Below are 18,509 nucleotides of genomic sequence, written 5' to 3' on the forward strand. Positions count from 1 at the left end.
GAAAAACAAAAAAAAAACATTTTCTCCCCTTTGGTCAGTCATGAGGAAGAAAAACACATTTTATCACTTCTTTGATGCGTTTGATCTCTGTGGATGAAAGGGTGAAATGAAAGACAAATGAAAGGATTGGCCGAAAATGAAAAAAAAAACATTGTTTTCTTTTCTTAGAGGCAGAACATGGACAATGATGCTCTGCTAAGTAACACAACTATGAGACAACAATGTGTAGCTAGCCAACAGTGCTATCAGCTTACTACAGTAGATTTCTCCCAAGGTTTTTTGGCGGCAACTCTGCCTGCCTTGAAGTCACCGGTATGTTAGTCGAGACTCCCCCTTTTCAAGGAGTGAGTGTACCATATATATATATCTCTGTGTCTTTGGTGGGAACTGCCATGCTGTGAGTTCATGGTGTGTTTCGAGGGAGAAAGTTGTCACTGGGGGGAATGTTGAACGTGCCCCAGCGAGCGTCCGCTGGTGAAAGGGACTCTGGGAAAGCGTCCAGTGAATGCTGGGAGCGTGACACAGGGCGGCTGACCCCTGTCTCCAACGGAAGCGGTTGGGATTTTTTTCTGAAGTCAAGTTGTTTACGGCTCCCAACCACAACATCTGCAGCTCACAGGGTCAGCGCCTCTTGTTAGTGCGGTGGCTACGCTATCTCAAAGAAGGGCCTCCTCTGTCACAGATGTTATCGCTACGGTAACCTTAGAATGGAGGAACACCGTATCTAAACATTCAAACTAATTTGTCAAAACAGTTTTCTGTTGGTGTTTTAAATCTTAATTGCATTTTCATTATCAAAATGCTAAAGGAAATAAGAGTTCAAATTCAAATGAACCAAAAGCGTTATATGTGTACGTGTAATAAATCAGAAGGTTAAAAGAAACTTGGATGAGGTAAAGGGATGTAAGTAGTGGCACAGAGCATGTCTGGTATTCTAGATGCTGGCAGTCACTGATGGGAATCCGACAGACAAGCCTGACAGAAGGGACGAACAACATTAGCTCCAGCTACATCCGTTTTAAACAAGGCCTCATCTGATTTGGGTGGCTCTGGAACTAAAGCAGGACAGACACATACACACACACACACACACACACACACACACACACACACACACACACACACACAGCAGAGCGGAGCTAAGTTAATCTCTGTTACTCCGCCACTGGTAGGGACTGTGTCCCCCTCCTGTTACATGAAGTTCAGCATAATTAGTTTGCTGCTAGTTGACATTACACATTTTTTCTGTGCCCAGCTCATTCACACACACACGTGCGCACACACACACTCACACACACACACACGCACACACACACACACGATCAAACGCATGTGCACACAAACAAATGGTCAAATGCAAACGCGTGTGTTCGTGCACAGTCACGGTCAAACAGACCCACATGCAGACACACAGGTCCTGACTAATCAGCCCCCCTGGTAAATGCCGTCTCAACTGGTGCCCTTTGATGGACTGCTAGCTCTAATTGATGTGTGTGTGTGTGTGTGTGTGTGTGTGTGTGAGTCACTGGTGCCCTTTGATGGACTGCTAGCTCTAATTGATCACAAAATCCATTCACTGCAGAGTAGCGGGGGGCGTGTCACAAGGCAACCACCTGATAGACGCAGCACATTCTCTACACATTACCCAGGGGCTCCTGTTATACGCATAATCTTGAACTTGACAGGAGGACTAGAGGCAACTAGCAGCAGGGTGGTCATGAACCTGGTACAGTTTTATGTCACAGTTGGAATAGTTCCTGTATGTATTGATTCATCAAATCAAATGACTTAAAGCAACAGGGGGACATTTGTAATGAAAAAAATACAAAGTGTATGCTTTATTTTACACTTAGAGTTAAATGAAGATGGTGAGTCACAAGGATGTTATTACAGTGTTATGTAAAATCAATGTCTTATGTAGGTCGTATGTGAATTCAAGGTCAATTGTTATAAATGTTAAGAGGATTAAATTATGATTGCTAAATGTCAGAGTTATATGGTAAATAATGAAGTGTACATCATGTAATGCAGACCACTTCTGTACTAGCAGCCAAACATATTTTATACTCGCTAAAATGTAGGATTTGGCTTTAGGTCAAGACATCACTGAAAATACAACTGTAGTCTGGGGATATCTTTTGCCTATATACAGTCACAAGGTAATGGATGTGTGGACTGGGGAGTGGGCAGTTTTCATTAGCTGGAGTGTGTGTGTGTTTGATGTGGTCTGTAAATGGGATGGCTTAGGTCTGGGGAGCTTCCATTTAGTGGACTTCAAACAGGGCTAAGTCATTTCACCAGTCCGTCAGAGATGCAATGAAGAGAGAGAGAGAGAGAGAGAGAGAGAGAGAGAGAGAGAGAGAGAGAGAGATATGGCATTCTCATTGAATGGTATGCTGTCCGAAACCACCCCAAAGTCAATGATTTACCCTCATTTGGAGAAGATCACAAAATAAGTTCATGTTAACAACCGCACGATAACTCTGCTGGGGGGGGGGGGGGGGGCCCTCTCTGGGGCTGCCCATAAATCTTCAGTGATTGTATCTTCCAGAGAAGTCCACTCACAGGGATAAGCAGCAGTGCACAGGCGAGGGCCAGCGTTTGAAAATGTTCCAGATGGGTAGTTTTTTACACACACACACACACACACACACACACACACAGACACACACACACACACACAAATACTCAATATACACACACACACATACCCTACACACACACACACACACACACACGCACACACACACACACACGCACACACACACACACACACAGACAAACACACAGACACAGACATACACACACACAAATACCCAATAAACACACACACACAGACATACCCTACACACACGCACACACACCATAAAGGGTTACTCTGAGGTGTCTACACGGTGGAAGTCTTCTACTGAAAGACCACAGGGTGTCTGTTTCACTGCTGGTGTTGTGTAATCAATAGAGGCCATTCAGTGAGTACCACGGCAACACTCCAGATCAAGGTCCTTGGCAAGGCTAATTGGCTGGAGTCTGTTTGCTATCAGACTTACATTTCTTCAGCTTAATTACCTCAGAGACGGACCTCAAGAGTAATGACCGCTCTGCAGTTGCCAGATCCGCTCAGGGGATAGAAGTTCAATATTTTCACTGTGGCCCCAGGGTGTTAAAAAAAGGGAGAAGCCGTTTATCAACCCCTGTGGGTTCGGAGTGGGATAAAATCCCATTGATTTGTGAATCAGCTCAGTCCTGCTCGAGGATCCGTTCCTTCTGATAAACACACTGGCGCTCGATACGAGGGCGTTTGTTTTTTCCACGGGAAGCGCTGCGACGCCATTGGGTGAAATATTCTGGCGCAACGACGCACGTGTTCAGAAATCTTGTGGTCTTGATTTCAATTTTACGCATCTTCATAAATATATTCAACCGAATGAAGAGTTCTTTAATTACTAATCAGAGAGCACTGACCTCTTTTGCTCCAGCTGTTCTCCCTCTGATTTGAAAATAGGCCTATAATGGGTTCCCTGAAATGACTTTCTGATGAGGGCAGATAGTAATTTGTCGTTCAAGAGCCGCAATGTCTCCTAGTTTAAATTGCACACAAGAGTCTGAAGCCTCTACAGTGCTGGGGTTTAATTCATTTGATTTCATTGTCCAGGACCGGAACCAGAACCAATAGATGCCATTTACACTGAATACTTTCCTGAGAAACTGAAGTGCCCCTGCCTTTCTATAACATGATATACAGGGCATAGCATGCTGCTGGTCGCAGTGATATATCAGATTAGGATTTTTTTTCTGTGTGCTTAATATTTACCACAGCAGTACAGTTAATGCACCATGTTCATAATAACCTTCATCCAATATCATTCTGCAGAATGTATTATTAACATCTAACTTTGGGTTCTGACCTCTTCAGAAAAGTTAAACAGTGTAGAATGTATTCAAATGACCAACTGATTGACCAAGAGATATAACTGTATATCTGTTTACTGAGAGCTGTAGCAATAACTGATAGAGTTGAATGGGCAAGCTGGCTTTAACATCGGCATGGAGACAGAAGTTTATGATCATCTTCTTCATCTTCTTCTTCTCTCTCTCTCTCACTCTCTCTCGCTCTCACTCGCTCTATCTCTCTCACTCTCTCTCTTTATCTCTCCCTCTCTCTCTTTCTTTCTCTCTCACTCGCTCTATCTCTCTCTATCCCTCTCTCTCTATATATCTCTCTCACTCCCTCTCTCTCTCTCTCTCTCTCCCTCTCTCACTCTCTCTCTCACTCTATCTCTCTCGCACTCTCTCTCTCTCTTTCTCTTTCCCTCTCTCTCTCTCTCTCTCTCTCTCTCTCTCTCTCATGAGACCCCAGGAGAGCTATACCAAGAGCTTCTGTTATTGCAACTCTGCTTACATAACTACCTTTTTCATTAAAGAGGGACACTGGGAAGGAAACAGGGAAGGAAACAGTGAGTGTGGTGGAGCCTCGTTCAGCTGTCTGCTGTGTGTGTGTGTGTGTGTGTGTGTGTGTGTGTGTGTGTGTGTGTGTGTGTGCTTGCCGTTGACCCCTTCACTCCAGGGGTCATCGCCACATCTCTCAAGTTCATAGAGCTCTTCCTGTGCGGACGAGGAAAGAGAGGCTTTTACCGAGACGCACAACTGCTGTAAACGCTCCGAAATGTGAAAGCCGTAGAGCTTTTATTTTTTCACACCACTGGCAGATTGCTTCTCAGGAGAGGCAATCTGTCAGACTTGCAAGCCTTGAGGTCTTGTTTCGTGGGTAAGTTCAGGTGATGAAAGCTAGCGGTGTCAACCCGTGTTCAATGAAAGAGACTTTCGGGTGGAGGGGAAGATGAGAAAATGGGCTCCTCCGGGCGATGACTCATGTCGAACAAGTCTCAAAAGCACAAGGAAAAAAAGACGAATTATCTGAAGGTGCTGAAATCGTTGGAGGCAGAGGCGGATTGTGAGTCACGCTTCGTTGGAGTTCACATCAAGAAAATATTGATGGAGAAAAGGACACATTCGAAGTCCAAGCCAAGTGAAACAAACTAAACAAAGAAACAAACAAAGCATGCAAGGCACAAATGGGAACCCATTTAATCTGTTTATATGCGCAGAATATTTACACGGGGGGGGCGAAAGAGTCGTCCGGATTTGATCGTCACGGTCACACATCACATCGTCTAGTGAAATGATTGAGTTGTTATCGGACAAATGCAATTACTGAAAGTGATAAAAGGAAGACGTGTTTGTCTTCACATGACACCAATTTCTCAACTCCTTTAAAACTTCAGTGAGTTCAGTGGAAGACTTTGAGAGGGGATGTGGGGTTAAACGAAAAGTGTCAAACGGTCTACCAGTGGCATAGAATGGCTTTTTCTCTCTTTTTTTTTCTCTCTCTCTCTCTCTCTCTCTTTCTATCTCTCTCTCCCTCTCTCTCTCTCTCTTTCGGCCCAGGGCTAATTATAAAGGAAAACAGAGCAAGCTGAGATAGATGTTCTCTTTCTCTGCCTTTGAGAAAAAAAAAACAGCAGAGCAATTTCCCCTATTGTCCCCTTTCAGTGCCGGCTACAGTGAGGTCTGATGGAGGGGAAACAGATCTCCTCCAGGGCTCAGGCCGCCAATTCTGGCCCATTTGGAGTCACTCAGGCACATGACAGCCTCCCGGGAGAGCTGCTCGGGAGATATATGACTGTGCCAAGATCCGACACACAACGCAATGCTCCACCAGCAATGTATTAACGTTACAACAGCGGCAAGGCAGGGAACCTTTTTCGGATCACGGTGTTCCTGCATTCCGGTGTCATTTTAGTCATTTGTATAGTAAAAATAGTAATAAGGAATATATTGTAAAAAGGAACATATTTGTTTCCTTTACAAATGACTCCATCATTATTATTTATTTGGCTATTTCATACCTTATCCTACGGGTTTGGCTTTGAGCGAGGTACTTTATGGCACGTACTTGCAATACATTTGGGGCAGGAAAGTGGCCGGTTGAAGTTGGACTGCAAGCTGTTGCTCAGCCGCTCCGTCTTCTCATGTGGTTGATGTACACGACAGATAAGAGCGCATCAGTGAGACGAAACCTTGAAATGTACATGAAGTTGCTCCGTCTTCTCATGTGGTTGATGTACACGACAGTTAGAGAGCTCATCAGTGAGACGGAACCTTGAAATGCAACAAATGCGGTTTGACACTTTGGTCCGGGCCCCAGGGTGTGCAGGGTTAGAGTAGCGGGGCCGTGGCTTACGGCTGCCTGCACAGTAGCAGAAACGCACTGCATCCCTATTAGTCTGCGCACTTTTGGACAGCGGGGGCTACGAGAGGGGCCGAAGTTAGAGTGCAAAAGCCCTGGCAGACTGATTAATGACCTTTACCCGAAAAAGGGGGGGCGGGGGGGGGGGACGGTTAGAGCACCCCTTGTTCTGGTCGACTAATGAGGGTAGTGCTGCCCTGTCAGCAGCAGGGATTACGAAAATACAAGAAAAAAAATGCAAACTTTAAAAAAAAAAAAGTGAAATCCCTAGCGCTGATCACTCGTTAAGTTCCAGGGGGCCGTGGCAGCATTGGTATTCCCAGCTCCTAGCACGCGAGCCTGTCTACGGCCCCCTCTTAATTGGATTATGTGCTGTTGCATTTGGAGTGTATATAATGGTGTAATTAATCGCCGTGGAGACGCAGGGGGAACGCGGGGGCTAGTTAACGATAAGGCGAACGGAGACAGAGGCTGCCAGAACTTGTGTGTTTATTTAGGAGTCGTGGAGCGCGTCAGCACAGTTGTGAGGGGTTATTAACGAGTCTCCAAGCGAGGAAGCAGAGGATGATGGGAAAGAGTCAGGATTCCTGCCACAGGTTGAGAAAGGAAATGAAATCAATGAGCACTTATGTCGGGGGGCAGAGGGGTGAAGGGAGCAGAGTACGGACACACACACACACACACACACAAACACTCAACCTTGATCTCCAGACTGACAGCTTCTAGTGTTTCTGATGGACCTATTGAAAGCAATGACACCTGACTGCAATTCCCCACTGGCTGTCCCGTTTTCGATTCCTCGCTCAACTGAAAAGACCTCAGAAGTCCTTTACCAGAACGATCCTGTGAAGGTTCTGGGGGGGGAAACGTTCGAGCTGCTTGACTGTATTCATCATCACCACCCTTATTGGGGAGACTTAACATCACCGCTGAACTTGTGGCCTCGTGGGTGATGCCAGAAAGCGGGGGCTGTTAAAAGCTAGCGTAGCGTTGTCGGTGCCGTACGGAGCCGCTGAATATAAAGCACTGTTGACAGCTGAAATTGAAAGTGTATCTGGCCCGTAGTATACGGGATTAATCATAGATTGCACCGAGTGATATACGGGATTAATCATAGATTGCACCGAGTCAGACGGCAAGGTTGTTTCCACTGCCCCCAGTGACTAAACCCGGGGCCACGGAGGGTCAGAGGAAATGGGATTTCTATGCGGCAGTGGGAGAGGTCAGTGTTTCAATAAGGCCCGTGGTGGAGGAGGTTTATTGTTCCGGGACTAAAGACCGTGTTCTAGGCGGTTCCTCCGCGCTTCGGAGAAACTCCCGTCTCCATTATCAGACTCAATCCTTCTGTTTTCACTGCGGGCCCCTCTGTTGCCTGGAGCCCATTCTGATTGATCGATCACAAGATAACGAGTTTTTGGCAGCCTCTCAAGTATCAGGCTTAATAACAGTTGGGAAGATGATTGCATCGCGTTCAGCGGAGCTGTGTGCTTGGCCATTTACATGCTGTGAGGTAAACTAATATCTGTGTGTAATGAATGAACAGCTTTTCGGGTTCCTGATTATATTTCCCTAATTGAACATCAATGTTTATCCTTGACGGCAAAGTTGTTGGTTAAATGAGGTAATATTTGTGTTCACTGGTGTCGGGGGTGTTGAAGTGATTATTTAACTAGCCCCGCGGCCAGCATTCTTTGTCTTAATTACAGCCTGAATTGCAGACATAATGTTTGTTCATGCCTCGTACAGTATGTCTTTAGAGTGGCAACTGATTTTTGACACAGTTGTGTTTTCTTGCTAAAGGCTTTGGGAATACTGTTTTTTAATGTTCTTTCTCCTTCTCTCCCTTTCCTATTCTTCATCTCTCTCTCTCTCTCTCCCTCTCTCTCTCTCTCTCTCTCTCTGTCTCTCTCACTCTCTCTCTCTCTCTCTCTCTCTCTCTCTCTCTCTCTCTCTCTCTCTCTCTCTCTCTCTCTCTCTCGCTCTCTCTCTCTCTCCCTCTCTCTCTCTCTCTCTCTCTGTCTCTCTCTCTCTCTGCAGCACTTGTGGTGAGGTTCCTGACGAAACGCTTCATCTGGGAGTATGACCCTACACTTGGTAAGCCACACCATTCCCACACACACACACACACACACACACACACACACACACACACACAAACTCACACACACACACGCACACACACGCACACACACACAAACTCACACACACACAAACTCACACACACACAAACTCACACACACACAAACTCACACACACACAAACTCACACACACACACACACACACACTCACACACGCACACACACGCACACACACACACACACACACACACACAAACTCACACACCCACACACCCACACAAACAAACTCACACACACACACGCACACACCCACACACCCACACACCCACACACCCACACAAACAAACTCACACACACGCACACACACACACACACACACACACACACACACACACACACACACACATTTTGTGCCATGTTTTCCTTCAGGCTGGCTAAAAGGTGAGAGGAAGTGTATCCCTTCCATATACTAGTTTAAAGTATTTCCATTGTACAAACCCACTGAGCAGCAGCCGACTAGGCCTCTTACCAGAAACTGAAACCCTTGACCCACTTGACCCACTGCTTCCACTGCGCTCGTCTCCCAAAGGGTTGGTAGGTTGTCAGCTCCATAAAAACGTCAGCCACCGAGCAAAGGATACAAATACATCAGCACCATATCGGCGTGGCTGGCTGCTTCACGTCGGCCCGTGTCGGCTCTGCACGCAGTGTTATTTTCACCGCTCCCCTCATCACACGTCATGGTTTTTCCTGGTTGTGCCCGGCCTCCGGGTTCCCCTCTGTCACTAAGATCGGTAACTCTGTGGGCTCCTCTACGGTCTCAGACGGGTGTGAGTGATATTTCCTTAAAGGAGCAGTCCGCAATTCTAATACAATACTCTATTTGTCCAATTCAGCTAAGTGCTTGACACGGTTCTCTAGCTGCCAGGTCAGTGGGTGCCAGGTCCAGGGTTCATCCACAGTCCTGGCTCTGTAAACTGGAAATAAACATGGCGGCGATCCACAAGGATTGTTTCTGGCCGACCCCGTGTCCCGATAATTTGAAATTTACCGGCACATGTTTCAATAACAAATCTATTTTATAACCACAAATATATGATGTAGCCTTTATAATGTATATCTAGATTGACAAAAGAATGACAACATCATCATCAGTTTGACTGCTCCCAAGACATCTTTCTAGGGTGGGCGTATTGATGTATGGTGGGCAATGAAATTCAACATGAATAGATAATGTCCAAATCCTACCCGTCTAAAATGTAGGCTGCAGCTGCAACTAGAACTTCGCAGTATGATCGTGCTTGACACCACTTTATTCTAATTTAATGCAATCAAAAATCGTCCAACTCTCCTGCTTAGCAGCGATAAACATAAATTACATTTTCAGGCATTCTGAGACAGAAATGACTAGCTAGATTGTTGTGAAGCCCTATTTCTCGCATAACCTATTCTTCAAGTTATAGCCTGCAACCTCACAAGATTATTATCAAACCAATTGCACCACGAGACGAGATAACTCGAAATAGAACAATTTGATTGGCTAATCACCATGATGTGTATGATAATCAAAATGAGCAGGGTATGAAACGTGATTTGATCAAATCCACTTTCCCCCCACACAAATGGGAGTAGTAGCCGTTGGATTTTGTGACTCACAGTAATCATTAAAATAATGTAATAACAATTAGATATAGTTCCATTATTTGCTATGGTTAAAATACAAATGTTCTGTTTAAGGATGTGTATGAGCGCTTTTACGGGACATTTTGACCGGCAGGTTTTTAATTTATCGATAAATTGTCCCCCGGCAAAAGCAGATAGTTACTGGCTAATGGAAATCCAGGCTCAGGGTGAGCCATTAAACATTCCAGCCAACCAACACATTGCCAGTGTTGCCAACTTAGCGACTTTGTCTCTATATCTGGCGACTTTTCAGACCCCCTTGGCGACTTTTTTAGCAAAAAGCGACTAGCGACAAATCTAGCGACTTTTTTTTGTCATTTGGTGGATTTTTGTGTTGACAAAGCACTGAAAAAGCATCTGACATATCCTGTTCTGCAGTTCATGTTACAACTGATCTCACGAGAGCTGAGAACAGCGAGGGCTGTCATGGTCTCCTCTCCACTCACATAGCGCAGTCTGACGAAATAACAGCAACATATTAGAACTTTGTATTCGCGGGAAAAATATTAGTGTTACCCCGTCAGAATTGCATATTGTGCGCATCCGCAGCTTATTTACATATTATGCAAATTAGTTGATTACGTCATCTAGCGACTTCTGGCGACTTTTCAGAGAGCTTACAGCTACTTTCCTCACAGAAAAGTTGGCAACACTGCACATTGCTTCAGGAGCGTGGGTGGGTGGGCTGTCATTTGATTGACTGTTGCGCTTAAGGGCAACACAGACACTAGACTGTTTTAAGACTGGCCTAAAAACCTTTTTATTCAGAAAGGCGTTTCCTACTTAAAAAAAAAAAAAAAAACGTATTATTCTTTAAACTATGCTTTTGTTATGAGCTGTTTTTAACTATGTACCACTCTGAGATTCTGTTGGAATGTAGAGTGCACTACAAATAAAATGAATTATTATTATTATGTTGGGCTCATATATAAACAACCTTTTGCCAGACTCACAGACTGTACCTTTAAGAGATGGTGGGGAGAGATAGAATGCCTGAGGGGTAGGGGTTAATGGGTAGGGGCTTTTTCGCCGCGATCTAGTGTACCGGCTTGATGTGTTTTTGGCTATTAAAGGTGTGTCCGGGGTGGAATGTGAGTCCTAATCCTATGGGAATTTGTACTGAGGCATCTTCAAAGGACTCGGAACGGACCCAGAGAGTGAGGGAGCGTGGGAGATTCATTGACTAGATCACGCTGCATCTGCGAGCCTAAGACATTGGTTAAATCATTCAGCATATTTTAGAGTGACACGCTCAGGATCGCACCCTGTAATTATTCACTAAAATAATATTTCTCGTGTGATGATTTAACTCACGCTGCTAAAGGATGACTTGCAGCTCAACATACCACACGACATAGTGCCATAATTCAAATACAATGCCAAGTTAATGCATAGAATTTGTACATATTTCTTGAAGATCATATCAGATTTCTTGCAGATAAACTCAGTGGATTGGATTTTTAGTAGATTTAGTAGGCCAATCGTCAGAAAACTTTTTCATTAATAAACCCCCCCACTCTTCGAGAGGCAAGGCAAGTTTATTTATACAGCATAATATATATTTCATGCACAGAGGCGATTCAATGTGCTTTATATAAATACAAGCAACCCAAGGAAAACTAAAGACAAAATTTAAAATAATAAAGGACAAAAATTGAAAAATAAGACTAAATTAAAAGAAAGTACATAAAATAAATAAAATAATAAAGGACAAAAATTAAAAAATAAAACCAAATTAAAAGAAAGTACATCAAATAGAATAAAAAACATAGTGCAAGTAGTCCAGACTGTTTGTTTCTCTTCATTGTTTTTTTTTTTTTTACTTCCTGTCAAAGGATGATTCTTCTCCTACCATAAATCTTTCAACAGACAGCCGAACCATGGATGCTTTAGTGACAGTACAGTGACTCTCACAAGCCGAGGCAGAGACGGCTCTGTGTAACCAGGGTCCGCTGACACGGGGGGAATATTGAGTTACGGCGCAGGACAGACTCATCTCCGCCGCTCCCTCCGCTGGTGGCGTGGGTCTGGAGGCAATTTAATCATGTTTTTAGAGGATGTGGTATAAATACATAGTGCGTTGCCATGTGACTGGAGCGTGAGTGAGGCCAAGGTGATTTAATAACTTGGCCAGCTACAGTGCTGTCTGTGGAGCGCCTGTTCAGAGAGACAGCGCAGGGCTGTCTGTGGAGGGTCTGTATAGAGAGACAGCGTAGGGCTGTCTGTGTAGGGCCTGTTCAGAGAGACAGCTACAGTGCTGTCTGTGGAGCGCCTGTATAGAGAGACAGCGCAGGGCTGGAGAGAGACAGCTACAGGGCTGTCTGTGGAGCGCCTGTTCAGAGAGACAGCGCAGGGCTGTCTGTGGAGCGCCTGTTCAGAGAGACAGCTACAGGCCTGTCTGTGGAGTGCCTGTTCAGAGAGACAGCGCAGGGCTGGAGAGAGACAGCTACAGGCTGTCTGTGGAGCGCCTGTTCAGAGAGACAGCGCAGGGCTGTCTGTGGAGCGCCTGTTCAGAGAGACAGCTACAGGCCTGTCTGTGGAGGGTCTGTATAGAGAGACAGCGTAGGGCTGGAGAGAGACAGCTACAGGCTGTCTGTGGAGCGCCTGTTCAGAGAGACAGCTACAGGGCTGTCTGTGGAGCGCCTGTTCAGAGAGACAGCTACAGGGCTGTCTGTGGAGCGCCTGTTCAGAGAGACAGCTTCAGGGCTGTCTGTGGAGCGCCTGTTCAGAGAGACAGCTACAGGGCTGTCTGTGGAGCGCCTGTTCAGAGAGACAGCTACAGGGCTGTCTGTGGAGCGCCTGTTCAGAGAGACAGCTACAGGGCTGTCTGTGGAGCGCCTGTTCAGAGAGACAGCTACAGGCCTGTCTGTGGAGCGCCTGTTCAGAGAGACAGTGCAGGGCTGTCTGTGGAGCGCCTGTTCAGAGAGACAGCCACAGGCTTCTGCCTCAATAAATAAATTAGGTTGAAATGAGAGGAGTGTTGTGCAGGAATACAGAAATATATTGAGTGATGGTTTGATTCAAATTAATTTGTTTCGATGACCAAAGCTCACGGACCGGTGCCGGGGGTCAGGCGCCTTTTGTTGTAGCAACCAAACTTGTTGCCGTGTCTGTACCCAAGAACTGCTTAAGACAATGTTGAGCTAATTACATCAAGGCACGTCTATCATAACATGGACCTCCTTTACCTGGTGGTAAATACATAGTCGGTACAAAGAGCTTGTAACCATTGTAGCCTTTAACTAACAACTTGCCATTAACTAATAAATGATTCTAGTCCTGTGTGTTTGTCCACATATAGACGTTGTGTGTGCTGTTGATGTAACGCGTATTAATACATAAAACATGGGTTGTGGTTAGATTTAGGTTAAGTTCAATCTACCCTCTACTGAAGTCAAACTTAACCTAAATCTAACCACAAACCTTGTTTTATGTATTAACAAGTGTTATTTCAGAAATACACACAGAATGTATAGGAGATCTCTTCATACATGGGACAGTGTAAAACTAGGCTACAAAGGGTTTTCTGACATACTTTACAGTCCAGAGAATTAGGTCTGTGTATTGGGAGAGCTGAATTTCCTCCTTTTTTGCAGCTGGTGTTAACAGCAGCAGCTGGACACAAAACAGACTTAAAATGGTGGCATGACCTTCGCTTGTCATTAACAGCCAACCTTCGGTTTTATGGGAAGAAGGGTGCATTGTTACATTCATCACCACAACCCCTCTAACCCCCCCCCCCCCAAACACACACACACAAACACACACACACACACACACACACACACAAGGCACTCAGACACTCATCTGCATAGCCTCCTATTTCCATAGTAACCAGGTTTGGAATCTGTAAAAAAAAAAAAACACACACACACAGACAGCCTTAGAGATGTTTGACTTATTGTGGTCTACTCATTAGGGCCATAGTCTACTGCTCACGCTGTTAGGACAGAAAAGGCAAAGAATATGGCATGTGACTCATTAACAACAAACATGGCCGCTGGAGCGCCGACAGGGTGCAGCCTGATACTGATGTAATAGGGCTACTTTAAAGTGCTAATTCTGTCCCACTAAGGGCTACCCAGTAGCTTGAGTCCACATTTCTGTCCGTTCCAAACCTAATCTAATTGAATCCCGAGAAGGCCTCTCTGAAGGCGTCTGTTAAGGAGAAAGAGGAAAAGCCATTAGGATCGGGACTGGGTTTTTTTGTTCAAAGGGGGAACTGATTTTTGAAGAAGTAGGCGTTTGTTGGGGGGGGGGGGGGCAGGGGATAGTTTGTGATCAGATGAGGAGGAGGAGTGGAGCACTGCCTTGTTTTCGGCTGCTGGAGGGGGGAGATGTTTGGAATGAGAGGTGACGAGAGAACTTTCTCTTGGGCCTGACAGGTCAGGTATGTAATAACAAGAGAATTGCATGAGAATCGGAGAGAACGAACGAACGCAGCAGTGAAATATGGGCTGCCCAGAAAATTACAGGTCTTCAGACAGCAAATACCAAAAAACGTGGAGGTATGCACTGTACTCTGGGCTATTAAATCATTTGCCTTCTTAGCAACCTTTTCGAAAATGTCAAATTTTCGCACACCATTTCACAAGACATAGTGGTCATGAGTAGTTAGAGGGGAGGTTCACGCTGTAAACAACAGGTGTTCCAAATACATATCTGTAGGATGCAAGCCACACTATCTGTGTCCTCTGAGAACCTTTACAGTGATTGAGAACAACAGTCTTTCACCACATGACCAACCAATGCCATCTTGCAGGTCACAGCACACAGAGGTATGTCTGGGATTGTAAGAGGGCCAAGGTGGAGAACACCAGGCGGTTTTCAGCGAGAAGGATGTCCTTTTAAAGGTAGCAGATGCTGTGAGACAGTCGCTGTGCCAGGGCCTGGCGTTAATGAACAGCTTTAAGAGGAGTCACCCTGCGGAATGCTGCCGATCCCTGCGAGGATCGACTTATCCAATAAGCAGAGCAAAAATAGGATGCTTTTTTTTTTTTTTTGGAATCTTCTGGAAGGAAACTATGCCACCGCCACACACTGTGAAAGCCCCCCAGACACACAAATGGCAACCTTCTCATTCCACACACACACACACACACACACACCAACCTTCTCATTCATTTTATGAGGTGTTTACACAGATGGGTGTTTATGGGAGGACGACTGGGGTAAATAGCAGCGCCTCGAGGGCAACGCCACACAGGGTTAGAGTGATCGTTCACACCTGCACTCCAAGGCAAGCAGAGCCCTTTCACCTTACCCCTGTCCTGAGCTCCCCCAGGGCCTGGACCCTCAGTGCACTGCCCTGGACTGAAGGCTTATTCACCTGAACTAGAGGCTAACTCACCTGAACTAGAGGCTAATTTACAAGGTGAAGGTCCAGCTGGGCTTCACACCTTAGGCACATAAACATTCAGGCTTTCCCATTAATTCTCTGCTAATGGCCCTTGCCCTTTCCTGTTCCACTTTTTCCCTGTTCCCAGAGTCAACCTATCGCCATCAGGCAAATATCGACGATGAGGTCGTCTCCATGGAGATTCTGGACACAGCGGGACAGGTAAACAAAAAGCCTCAAGAATTTACGACGACTGTGTTCTGAAAGAATCTCCACCTTTCCCCAGTTTTCCGTCTGTTTTGTTTTTCTCTTGAGAAGCGTCTTTCAATGTTTTTGATTTGATTTGTTTATTTGATAAGAGGGACAGTGTACATTATTAAACATTAAAATGTAAATGCACCCAATTGTAGCCAAAAGGCTAGTTTCCATTGGCAGTCCCCCTGCCAGAGTAGACTGGGGTGAATGTGATGTGAGGTTATTCAATGAAAAGTGAAGAGAAAAGAAAAAGAAAGAAAGCGTACAGTATAGTTTGTCTGAGCGATATCTGTATATGTAGGCACACATGAAAACCCCTCTCAAAGACTTGGAGATGAGATACACATTCTTATCAGTCATTACCTCAGACGTCATGGTAAACATTAAAACCTACGAGAATACCACAGCTAAGGGTCAGCTGAGGGCAAATTCACAAAGCGTGGAGAAGCACAACAAACTTCCTTTGCAGTGCCTCCTTTTTGAGGACGTGTTGTTTTTTTTTTTTTTTTTTGTATTGGGCTGCCGGTCTTTGCGACACCTCCAGCCAAGTCATCCCTCTTTCATTACAGCGAAGGCTATTTCGAGCGCTCTGCTTTGGTGAGGAATCGAGTGGTTCCAGACACGTCTGTCAAAACACTAGCCTCTCAGGTTTCCATGAAGTGTTGAGAGAGAGAGACAGAGAGAGAGAAGAGAGAGAGGGAGATACTGTGCTAGTGATGAGAGAGAGAGAGACAGAGAGAGAAGAGAGGGAGGGAGGGAGAGAGAGAGAGAAGAGAGAGAGGGAAGGAGGGAGAGAGACAGAGAGAGAGACAGAGAGAGAAAAGAGAGAGAGGGAGGGATATACTGTGCTCAAGACCTCAGAAACAGAGTCAATGCCTTTGACGCTGAAGCAGCTTTTACAGGCCAATAAATACCAAGTTCAAACACTCTGCTTATCTGGGTGCTGTTAAAATGTCTGTCTTCTCCAGTCATCAGTCACCCGGCTCAGTTATTTTTTACTCCCAGCCCTTGGACTGCCGGCAACAGAGAGGTCAAAGCCTGGTTGGTTCCTTTGTTTTCCGACCAAGGTCTCTGGATCTCAGGAGAGCAAACTGCACCTGAATAAGCTGCAGATGCTCGTGGAGCAATTTAGTTCAGCTCCAAGAACCTCCAGTGAAACCATCACAAAAGAGGGGCTTTTTTCCCTTTGCTTGCCTGCTTGGTCCAATACATTTAGGATCTGTGAATAGTCTCTAAATTAGGGGTACTTTGCTTGTTTCCTTTTGTGCACTGGCACAATGTTGTATGGATCTGGAAGACGGACCTGGCAAGTTTGGTCAAACTGGGCTTTGGTGGCGTCTGGTGCACAACTGATTTTCAGTAAAGGGGACATCCTCATGTTTTACAGCAGGAAGTGTGGATTCTTGGTTTTGTGGTAATTATTCCAATAGCCTAGCTTGTAAGACACGATACAAGCTCATTCTGTATACTTCCATCAGTACACTTCGATGTACGTATGTGCGTAAACGTCAATAGGGTAGTGCTGTCTCAAATTGAATACGATTACATTGTGCTCTTAAAAGCAATTACAATTGCAACGTCATCTGACCACTGTTGAAAAAAAACAGTTAGTGGTCTCTCCACTTCCGCTACGTAGCCAAGATGGCAACCATTGAGGGTGTAAAGTGTCCAGCGTTGTACTTTCAACTTTTTTTACCATTATGAGTAACCCATCCGGGTACCCAGTATGGTGCACTGCCCTATGCCATTACTGTCAGCATGTACACAAAATGATGAAATCTTTTCGTTTTGTTTAGATTTTGAATTTGGTACTGCTGAATTTGATATACCTGAATTTGGTTTTGCTGAATTTGGTATACCAGAATTTGGATTTGCTGAATTTGGTATACCTGAATTTGGTATTCCTGAATTTGGTATTCCTGAATTTGGTATACCTGAATATGGATTTGCTGAATTTGGCATTCCTGAATTTGATATACCTGAATTTGGTTTTGCTGAATTTGATATACCAGAATTTGGATTTGCTGAATTTGGTATACCTGAATTTGGTATTCCTGAATTTGGTATTCCTGAATTTGGTATACCTGAATATGGATTTGCTGAATTTGGCATTCCTGAATTTGGTATTGCTGAATTTGTTATACCTGAATTTGGTATTCCTGAATTTGGTATTGCTGAATTCTATTGTTTCAACTGTTTTTGCAGCAGGTGGGTTCATGGTTCTGTTTCTCTCCCCTTTAGGAGGACACGTTGCAGAAGGAGGGACACATGCGCTGGGGGGACGGCTTCGTCATCGTCTACGACATCACCGACCGCGGCAGCTTTGAGGAAGTGGCCCCACTCCGGGGCCTCCTGGAGGAGGTGAAGAAGCCCAAGAACGTGCCGCTGGTTCTCGTGGGCAACAAGGCCGACCTGGAGCACGCGCGGCAGGTGGGCACCGAGGAGGGCGAACGGCTAGCCGCCGAGATGGCGTGCGCCTTCTACGAGTGCTCGGCGTGCGCCGACGAGGGCGGCTGCGTGGCCGAGGCGTTCCACGAGCTGTGCCGCGAGGTGCGGCGGCGGCGTGCCGTCCAGGGCAAGGCCCGTCGCCGTAGCTCCACCACGCACGTCAAACAGGCCATCAACAAGATGCTCACCAAGATCAGCAGCTAGAGGGCGCTAGAGGGCGAGGCGCTGCTAGGAGAATAAAGCAAGACGAACAAGACAAAAAAATAAAGACGATATGCCACTATAACATTAGTATGTAAAAAAGAATGACTGAATTTGATTAAATGGACGCTGTTTTTTTTTATATAAATATATATTATGGTTATATTTCTCTTATCTGGGCTGGGTAGCCCTTGCCGGAGAGCAATGTGCCACCATGGGTTTGGAATCACATACCAGAATGCCATACATTGGCTGCAT

General features: G+C 45.5%; 1 protein-coding gene across 2 annotated transcripts in view; it reads left to right on the forward strand.

Moving 5' to 3' along the window:
• The window catches only part of rerg (RAS-like, estrogen-regulated, growth inhibitor), a gene marked incomplete at both ends in the record, with an annotated part of 33,059 nt that extends 14,805 nt beyond the window's left edge, over positions 1–18,254 (forward strand). Inside the window, 3 exons of one of the 2 annotated variants that reach the window (XM_080851450.1) lie at positions 8,285–8,341; positions 15,496–15,569; positions 17,844–18,254. In XM_080851450.1, coding sequence (XP_080707576.1) covers positions 8,285–8,341; positions 15,496–15,569; positions 17,844–18,254 — 542 coding nt within the window. The remainder of the gene's footprint in view (positions 1–8,284; positions 8,342–15,495; positions 15,570–17,843) is intronic. The other variant, XM_080851451.1, reaches the window with a different exon arrangement.
• Positions 18,255–18,509: the final 255 nt, after the last annotated feature.

The sequence above is a fragment of the Sprattus sprattus genome (assembly GCF_963457725.1).
Source record: "Sprattus sprattus genome assembly, chromosome: 14".
NCBI classification, from domain to species: Eukaryota; Metazoa; Chordata; class Actinopteri; order Clupeiformes; family Clupeidae; genus Sprattus; species Sprattus sprattus.